The 10,475-nt window shown below is 33.8% G+C and overlaps 1 protein-coding gene across 1 annotated transcript in view; it reads left to right on the forward strand.

Moving 5' to 3' along the window:
• Positions 1–7,808, forward strand: part of LOC108748755 (cAMP-dependent protein kinase type II regulatory subunit) — a 17,161-nt gene extending 9,353 nt beyond the window's left edge. The window contains exons 3-8 of the mRNA XM_018487071.1: positions 2,383–2,466; positions 3,199–3,305; positions 3,586–3,847; positions 4,084–4,242; positions 4,354–4,456; positions 4,809–7,808. Of these exons, the coding sequence (XP_018342573.1) occupies positions 2,383–2,466; positions 3,199–3,305; positions 3,586–3,847; positions 4,084–4,242; positions 4,354–4,456; positions 4,809–4,939 (846 nt within the window). The 3' untranslated portion in view covers positions 4,940–7,808. The remainder of the gene's footprint in view (positions 1–2,382; positions 2,467–3,198; positions 3,306–3,585; positions 3,848–4,083; positions 4,243–4,353; positions 4,457–4,808) is intronic.
• Positions 7,809–10,475: the final 2,667 nt, after the last annotated feature.

Raw genomic sequence — 10,475 nt, forward strand, 5'->3', positions numbered from 1 at the left:
CTCTCTCTCTCTCTCTCTCTCTCTCTCTCTCTCTCTCTCTTCTTTCCTCTCGTTACGAAATGTCGTTATACGCCGCACGTGTATATGTGTGTATATACACGAGGTACATAATATACATCACAGTCTATTAAAGCATAGCTGGCGCACAGTCTCTCGTTCTCTCTCTCTCTCTCTCTCTCTCTCTCTCTCTCTCTCTCTCTCTCTCGCGCGCGCGCGGCCTGCTGCCGCGCGAATGACGAAACGCGAACGAAGAGTTACTTTGCTCGGCGATGCGAGGTCGACGATGTACCTTTGTGACGTCAGGCCTCGTGTTCGATAACCTGGCACGGACATGATTTACATGTATGTAGCATCATCGTCGTGTGTACGTATCGTGAATGAGGGAGAAAGGAGCGTGTACGATGTATGTATTTGTAGGGTAGTAAGGGGTTTTGCGAGGGGTCGTGTTCTCGACGAGAGAGAGAGAGAGAGAGAGAGAGAGAGAGAGAGAGAGAGAGAGAGAGAGAGCATTTTCACAAAGATAGCCCCGGTGAATCCGATTATCATCACTCCGTAGTGGCTGGTTATACGAAGAGGAAAATCGGCTATCTCTCTCTCTTTCTCCCTATAGGCCAGGCCGACCGATCATATTTTCTCTCTGTATGCCACGACAACTAGAACAATAGCAGAGAAAACTGGGACACTCGCGATTTTTAGAAAGGCCGAGACTCCGAGACTAGACAACTTCGACGTATGTGAAGCTTCTTAACCGTTTTACGATAAAAGGTACATCAGATTCACTCGTTCTTCTTTAACGGTGAATTTCTCGGTCAATTTGGAGTTGATTATTCCTTGGCGAAAGATGCGCTTATAATATCCGCGTTGCGAGCAAGAAAGAAGAGCTTTACGCGAATCGAACTTCAGGACTCCAAATAGGAAAAAAAAAAAAAATCCACACTCGGCTAAATTCTTCAGTTAAAAAAATAGAATTTTTAACTTTGGGCAATTGAAAAAAATGCACGAAAACACCGAAGGGTTGCGAAGATGGAAAAATCGATTTTAAATTGCGGCATCGAAAGCTCTATCGTTAAAATATATTGCGCGCGCGACGAGAAACAGAACACCATGCGCGATAGAAAGGATAAACGCGCCGAACATGCGATGAAATAACAGTTTTGCAAATGGCAAACGTCGACAAACGGTTGACCCTCGGTAAAGTTTTAATCATATACGATACACGCGGCCCGGCTGCACAATGGTGCGGCAGATGGGATATGTTGGTAATGGGAACGAGTAGGTTCCCTGCGAAATTGATCGTTTCTGTGTGTAACAATTGGTGACGATAACGAAACAAAAGAACCAGCCGCTCTTGTGGATAGACCGATTATCGCGTATGCACTTGCTGCAAACGAGGGATATTGCTGGCCGCAATAACGACGCAGGTCGCTAGCGAACGTGCAGACGAGCCAACGAGAGTGAGAAGTTTTAAAGGCGAATAATTTTAATGGCAGAGGCGCGGCTTTTTACAAGCAGAAGAATTAAGGTTTAAACGAATAACGTAACATTAACAGCAGCTTCGGTGAGGTTCAAGTTCTCTCTTGAAGAATGGAATCTTTTTAACTCCAGGGCTGTTTCCCTGTGTAGAAAAATGTATAGCGATTATAGTAATTATACACTTCGTAAACGCTTCTAGACATTAAAGGTACCGTATAGACGTTAAATATCCTGAACTTTACGCTATTATTATATTAAAAAATAGCGAGACTTCGTTGCGTAACTTTTATGTGACCTGTGACGTTTTTATTATTAATAAATTTGCTAGGAGCTCTATGAAAAATCGTAGCTTGATAATCTTTAAAATCTGAAAAACGATTATACATTCTATCTCTAAAATAATAGCGAGCGAAGCGTGGGAGAGGTCAAAGTTCATCGTTCAATATAAAGGGCAATATCTCCAGTTCTAGAATCTTAAACTATTGAATTTGCTCGTTGTAACTTTTACAGAGAATTTCGGAAGATCTTATTGCATAATTTGTAGAAGTTAATTTAAGAATAAGCAGCCAAAATTATTAAATATAGTAAATATATCGATATAATTTAACGCTATTTAAACGCAATAACTCCATATATATGTTCATTTATTAGATAATAATATCGCAGATGGGACATGCACATAAACGAGAATGAACGAAACGCTATATATTTCAGATAGTTTTTTCACTTATTCAAATTACATCAAACCGTTTTCTAATTATTCATCAAAGGAAGAAATTTTCTCTGTAGAGACAACAAAGTGACGATGTCTCAATTATACAGGCGCCTTAATAAGGAATTTAGAAGTTTTGCCTATAGCTACATTTTACCCAAACTTCATTTTGTCTTCATACGGCTTATTGATTTCAGATGGTCCATCCAAAGAGCGACGAGCAGCGACAAAGGCTCAGTGAAAGCGTTAAGAACATACTCCTGTTTCGCGCTCTAGACGAGGTAAGTTAAACATAGTACGTTCAACATGATCGCAAATAGGATTGGTATAACAGCGACTTGATATATCTGCGCCAGTTGGGCGAAATACCAAGAAAATCACGAATAATCTCTCATTAAAAGCAATCGGTTTTGCCAGCAAAACGATTCGCATAATTGAGATAATTGTTCTTTCATTAGCGACGCATTTAAATATAAATTACTGGTCGTCACTTGACTAGTAGATAATGTTAAACGTTATAGTTATCTCTTTAATATGTTCTATTTATTTTTAATATATGTGTATTTAATATATTATTTTTTAATATATTTATTTAATGTGTTTTTAAATATATTTAATATTTTTTTATAAATATATTCATTTCTCAATTTGTTTTATAATCTTTAATTTTTATTTTCGATCAACAGTTACACACATCAATTTATCCAACGTTGCAAATTGAGAATCAACGAAAAAACAGGAAAGGTTTAAAAATTTTCACGTAATAAAAATTGATTTTATGTTGGCCAAGAATCAATTACGTTAAGAGGAAATATGTATAATGATGAAAGACCTTTATATACGTATATAAATGTATTTATGTACGTAGAAGCACGTACATCGATTATCACCGCGATATTAACGTTACTCCCCCCTGCTTGCGTACTACAATATTAAAGCCGATATTTTAAATCCCGGACGATAATATTGCGCTAAAACGTATTTAAACGTGTATAATAAAATTACTTTTGCAGGAACAAATGGCGGACGTACTGGACGCAATGTTCGAAAAAATCGTTCAACCGGGAGAATTTATTATCCGGCAGGGCGACGATGGTGACAACTTTTATGTGATCGAGAGGTAATACTTTTTCTTTATATATTACAGTTAACGTATCGATAGGCTTCTCCCTTCAGCGGGAAGATCCAGTGAACCAAGAGGGGATGCACACAGTCGATCAGTGCTTTTGTTCAGAGCTGAAAATATTCAAACAATAATGCTTAATAATCTAATTATTTTTTGATTGTTCATTTTATCGGAATTTAAAACCATCCAGACAAAATAGAAATATACATAACTGTCTTATAATCTTTTATGTTCCATTTCCGATCGTCTCCATTTGTCGCATTTCGTGTTTCAGAGGAAAGTTCGAGGTGTACGTCAAAGATCTCGTTACAGCAACAGAGAATCATATTCACACTTACGATAATCGTGGTGCTTTCGGAGAATTGGCTCTTCTGTACAATATGCCTAGAGCAGCCACTGTCAAAGCTATTACGTCTGGCACCCTCTGGGCCATGGATAGGCAAACTTTCCGACGTATTCTTCTTAAATCTGCGTACAAAAAGCGTAAAATGTATGAGAATCTTATTAATAAAGTGCCGATGTTAAAATCTCTGGAGGTAAATATTATATAACTATTTATATAATTATTTTTAAAAGTTTTGAATATTTTTTTTTTTTTTTTAATTTAAGTGTTAAGTAGTTCTCGAGTTTTTATTTTGAGATTAAATATATATTATATATCTTCTTTATTAAAAGCGCCTCTTCTAGTTAAAAAAAAATATTTAAATAAAAACAAGAAATAATTTTTAAATATCAACTCCTACGAGATTTGCATCGTATTAAATTCTTCTAGCCTTACGAGCGGATGAATTTAGCGGATGCCCTTGTACCGAAACAATATTCCGATGGCGAGCAAATAATCAGGCAGGGCGACACCGCAGATGGAATGTATTTCGTCGAGGATGGCTTAGTCAGAATCACTAGACTCGGCGAACATGGTCGTGAAATTGAGGTACATTTATATTATACGCTAATTCGATTTCCCGCAAAACGATCCGATTACGTCGACGGTGAGCGCCAAGAAAATTTTCTTACTTAACTCGGGATCTTTAATATCCTACAGATTAATCGTGTTCCGGCTGGCGGTTATTTAGGCGAGCTGGCACTCGTGACGCATAAACCACGCGCCGCTTCGGCCTACGCTGTGGGAGACATCAAACTGGCATGTAAGTTTATTTCATTACTGCCCACGTTTCCTGAATTGATAGGTAATCAATAACATTGTGCCGAGTAATTGCGAATATCGATATTCGTCGCAGCTTCGGCTTGTTAAATGATGAGAGATAGTCGTGATATCTTCTCTCTTTCTCTCTCTCTCTCTCTCTCTCTCTCTCTCTTCCCCCCTCTCCCCCCCTCTCTCTGTATATTAAATTGATTCTGAAATGTTCTATATGTAGGATGCCATATTTTAATGAATGTATACAAATAATAATTTGCTTGTTTCTCTCTCTCTCTCTCTCTCTCTCTCTCTCTCTAAAATGATTATTTCATTTACTGAAACCATCCTTACGCTTACAGTTTTGGACGTTGAAGCTTTCGAACGTTTACTTGGCCCGTGTATGGAACTTATGAAACGTAATATCGACGATTACGAAGAACAACTAGTCAAAATTTTTGGCAGCAAAACCAACATCTCTGACATTCGATGAACTGTTTCTGGGCAGAGCCACGTCGCCATACTGTTGTACTAAAGGACGCGACACTTTCGTACAGCATATAATATATAACAAGCACAAAAGAACTTGTACCACCTATTTCTGAATCTCATCCCGCATGTTTCGGGTATCATTTCGGAGTCAACTATTTCGTATGACTGTTCACCTAGACGTATACCGATTAAGATTCGTCGATAATAGTTACCAAGTTTATACCTACGACACACATTGAACAAAGCTGTAGGCTGCTCGATTATATGCGCGTGTTTAACGTAGCAACACGGTATTAATGACTATTCTCTAAGACTGTATTGGATCAAAAAGAGAGTATTAGTGCATTTTGTTATGCTCGATCGTTTGCGAAATAAATATCTTTATTTATTATTGCCCCCAGTGAAAGACCGCAAAATAACATTTTGAGGTTTAGGACATACAAGCATTATTATAGTATTTAACTTATTCCCGGAATGATTCAAGTTTATCTCAGTGTATTTTCAATCTATGCTCACATACATAATTCGTGCATTATCCATTTTTTAACAGATCAGCGGCTACATTTATAAGACATAGGAGTCTAAAATATTCGAAATCGAATGCTCTTCTAACGCTACTCTCTGGCAAAAAAAAAATAGATTACAAAAGAAATGAACCACACATTAATATTTGAATATTGACATGAATCTTTTGCAAGATTTCTATGAAATACTTATATATATATGCATATCACTCTTGGAGATAATGAAAGTAACATTGCCATTTTTAATGAATGCAAACAGAATTGTACAATATTCTTTGATACATCCATTTAACAATGTAATATCTTGATAAAATATCAACTCAGACAATCAAGATTTTGTCTATGATTCGCGACAATCATATAAATATGCATTTCGCGAATAAATATGCACATACACATACACAAATATGCATCATACGCACATAGTGGAAATAATTTTTTAGTTTATAATATTATTTTAAATTATTTACGATTAAGTTAGTATATTACACACGTAGTAGATTTTTTTAAAAAGTAATTATTTTCTAATAAAAGTAAATTTTGAAAAGAATTGTATATACTTCTTTCTTAATAGAAATTGATAAATGCCAGAGTCATATATAAATGCATTCTATTTCGGATATAGAGTACTCTCAAAAGATGCATAGAAAGTCCGGATCTAAAGGAGCCTTAAAATTGACTTAAATGTGCGGATATAATGATGCAAAATAAATGTGTACATTGCGCGTGTACATGTACAAAGTAATTTAAAAGAAAATATATATAGCAACTTACATATAAATGTTAAATGAAAAGAAAGGGACATAACATTTTCTAATTACTTTGTACTTGCATGTATCAGATTAGATGAATTTTAGCATAAAAAGATAACCGCGTGTTTAAGCCAACGTTAAATTCAAGTGTGTCTTGCTGATAAATAATGGTAATCTGAGGATTGATTACGAGAATCCGTCAACTTATTTTTATTACATGTGTACAAGACGCGTTATATATATGACGATATACATCTATCATGGTGATAAAAGTCCAGTCGAAAATCGATTCAATTATAGTATGGACAAGTGCGAATGCTAGTCACTTTTTATGACCGTTTTTGTCACGCTCTCTTCTGACAATTATATCGGTTGAAAAAAGTAAAGATACTTTTTATTATAGTAAGCCGTGTATTTACATGACTGAATCTCGCGATGAAGCGGCAGGACTTTTTAAATAATATCACAATCATGTGAGGGAGAAAAGGGAGACTAGTATGAAAGTAAAACAAAGTGAGGATAGCATAGGAATTGTTAATCAATTATTTATATAGGAGTTTTATCAATTATTCTTCACTTATGACACTGACACCTTGTATCACCTTAATTTTTTTTTCCGTGCACGGCTTATTCTTTTATTAATCAAGCTTAATCAAATCTCGTGGAATTTTTCAAGTGAATAGTTAAATTGATTCAATGGATATCTCAACACGCAATCTGAAAATAATTCATACTTTAGAACATTAATAATTGAAAAACAGTTTGTTTGAAATATAATATCTTTAGTCTTCCACTGAATCTCCAGGCTGTGATATTATTTTCGACTGAGTATTTCATTCCTTTCTTGTAGTCTCTTACAAGAAAAATAAAAGAATATCATAATCATTATCGAATTCGCGAGGCATCAAACTGAATTTATTTTAAATGATTCAACCAACGTATCTCTATATGTGAAACAGAAATTTTAATGGATTAACAAAAGTGACTCGACTGTTGGACACGAGAAACTCTACACGCAAAAGAAAAAAAAAGAAAAAACAAAAAAAGAGCTAATTCGCATACTGAGTAAACTCAATACGCATAAGTACTTACTTGTGTTAGATTACATTCGCTAAATTAAGTGTGAAGTATTGAAGTTAGAATCTGTCCAATTCGCATTGCTGTATGTATCTATCATGAGATTTATCTATGTTGCGTGTGTCGTTTATGTATGAGCGTGAATGTGCTTGCATGTGTATATATGATGATCGAGCCAGTAATTAATTAATTTATGTTGTTACTATTAATAGTTGCTATTAATAGTTTACACTCTCCAATAGTTGTATAATTCATGTTATCGTCATTAAAGGCAATATATCGAAATATGTCCTACGGATAAATATTGTAACAGTAGTATGCCTTATTGTGCCACTGGATCTTCGTCTTTCTGCTTTCAAAGGAAGAAAGATTTGTGAAAAATCGAAGATACAGATTTTGTTGTATATCCGCAATCTACACTGCTGGATAAAACGATTAGACACTTTAGTAAATTTTCATAAATGCCTTTGTAAGTCAATAACGTTAGCGAGTTAAGAGTTTACTATTTCGCATGGGCGACAAGTCATTGACAAGTATTACTTATAAGATAACTAAGTAACTTAAAGATTTATTCATAATAATTCCATAATATTTTATTCATAATAATTATTAATCAAGAAAAAGTATTACAATTCTGTTTTCATTTAGAATGTTTTTCAAGAAAGTGTCTTGTATTTAAAATCCTATTGTTTCTTTTTCAGTTAAAAATTGATTACAAATTTGAACTTTTTTATTGTCATGTATTTAATATAAACTCATGTCCTAGTTTTTTCATGGTGTTCTGTCATTGTGTCCAGCAATGTATTATTATGTATTCACGTATTATATCGATGGGCATTCACTTCTCTTTCCTGCAAATTTTCAAACAATTTAGGTAGCGTAAAATTTCGAATGATTTCGAATATTATTGAAAATTATAAGTTTTAGTAAATCTTCAATATCTTGAAGAACTAGTCTTAAGAAATCTTTAAAACTCTTGAAATTCTTAAAAAAAAACGTTAAAACGAATTCTTGAGAAGTGGTTTGATAGCGAGAAAAATTAATTTTATATTTCAATATTTAAACAAAATACATTATAACTGTGAATTACTGTTTAAATTAATTAACATCACGATTTATACAAATAATTTCAACTATTTTCTTAATTTAAAAATATACACATATTTTACGTACATGCCTTATACATTTATCACAAAAACTTTTAATAAACGCAAATATTTCAAAATTTTTAAAACTAAAGAGGCTTTTAAAGTTATTTTTTCACTAGTCTTTCAAGAACTTGTTATTTTAAATAATATTCGAAATAATTCGAAACTTTCATAATGACTCAAAGCACTTGTTTCAGTCCATCATTAGCTACATCGCAATTCTAGTCCAGAGCGATATGCGATATAGAGAAATGTTTCCGACCAAACAGCATGTATCGAATCAGAGAGATAACGAATTAATAACGGATATATATCCGTAATGGCTAATAATGTATACTTACCAGTAATACTTAGTTTTTACGTTTGGCTTATGTTTTTCCTTGTGCAACGATATTCCTAATGTTTTTAATTTATTAAGTGTATTGTTAGTAACTATTATGTATGTATTAGCAATGTGTCATTGTGTACGTAACAGTGCACTTTACATCGGACCAATTTCAAGGAGCAGATGAACTTGCGACTATTTTCTCTTTCTTTTACTCGTATTCCTTCTTTCTATATATCTTCAGCATATTCTTCGCCGATGTAAAAATCCGCTATATATTTCAAAATGTCATGCGCACTAATAACTTTACTGCCCCTGCTGTGAGTCACGGTAATTTTAAATATTATTTTCACGTGTGTGTACTGTAAAACTTTATATGAAATTATATGAAAGATATATGATTTCATTATATGAAAGAGCCCTACACATGTGTGGTTCGACAAATATCTGCATAAATTTTCAATTCCTTATATTAATGCACTTAAAGAAAGCACTTAAGGAAAGCAATACGAATCTCATACTCGATTGCGTGCTGACAATCGTCCGGTGTTATTACAAGAACATTTGTATTATTAATAATATCTTGATACTTTGCCTTTATTTCTTCTTCTAGAAATCTTTATTAACATGTAAATATCAAAATTTCTACGTTTTTTATCCACACTGCACTTCTTTCTTCATAAATGAATATTGTTAATATTAATGTTTCGAGAAAAAGAGATTATGCTTTTAAATTCCTTCGACAGTGACAGTATATAAATTAATGCGTCGCAGATGCTTACGTACAATTAGAATAAAATAAAGGGGGAGTACACTTCCTATATGCGATTAAATAAAAACAATCGGGCAAACATTGAGACGTTTGAGGTGTCCAGAAGTGTATCTCTTCTCGTCTCTCTCTCTCTCTCTCTCTCTCTCTCTCTCTCTCTTTCTTTGCGTGTGCCCATTATGTCCTATTTTCCATTATGTCTTCGAACCAAAGCATGATAAAGAGGAACCTCTGATTGAATGTTGAATAAAGAATATATAATTAGCCTTAAAATGTGTCTATGTACACGTTGCTTGAAACGTATTATGTAAGGATATTATATATGATCAGAATGGTTCTCCTTGTGTTCCATTAGTAATGTAAGTTTTTTAGTGAATTTCTCGGATGAGTTATACGTGCCGTTTAAAGTGAACCACGTCGAAGCTTACTTCAAAATATGTTTTTCATTTTGTAATCCGTTCGACGACGTATCCGCTTGGTGTGTCTAAATTCTTAATATCTTTGAAAGAAGAGAAACGACGAAAAAAGAAAAGTGACACACATTTAGATACGTAATAGTTTTTTTAAGAATAATCGGTATATCTGTATACATATCGCTTATTTTATATTTTAATAAGACTCCGCAAAGTGTTTCTTTTAAACGTGCATATATAGATCCATTATTATTGTCCGTACTCCATATATTTGATAACATTGTTTGGAGTGTGTCCCTCTCCTCCTGTACATTAAATAGATTTTATACACGACACATGCGCATACGTAGGAAGGTTTTTAGGTATAACAAACTGTTGTAAATTACAAAATGGTACGTACTTAACGCCCCTTCGTTTCGCAATGTGTTATAGTATTGTATAACGAAATATGTGTATATATGCATATATATATGTATATATACTTTATATTTATATGTGCATATATATATAATATATTGTACACAATTGT

This window comes from Trachymyrmex septentrionalis, unplaced genomic scaffold (genome assembly GCF_001594115.1).
Source record: "Trachymyrmex septentrionalis isolate Tsep2-gDNA-1 unplaced genomic scaffold, Tsep1.0 scaffold24, whole genome shotgun sequence".
Taxonomy (NCBI): domain Eukaryota; kingdom Metazoa; phylum Arthropoda; class Insecta; order Hymenoptera; family Formicidae; genus Trachymyrmex; species Trachymyrmex septentrionalis.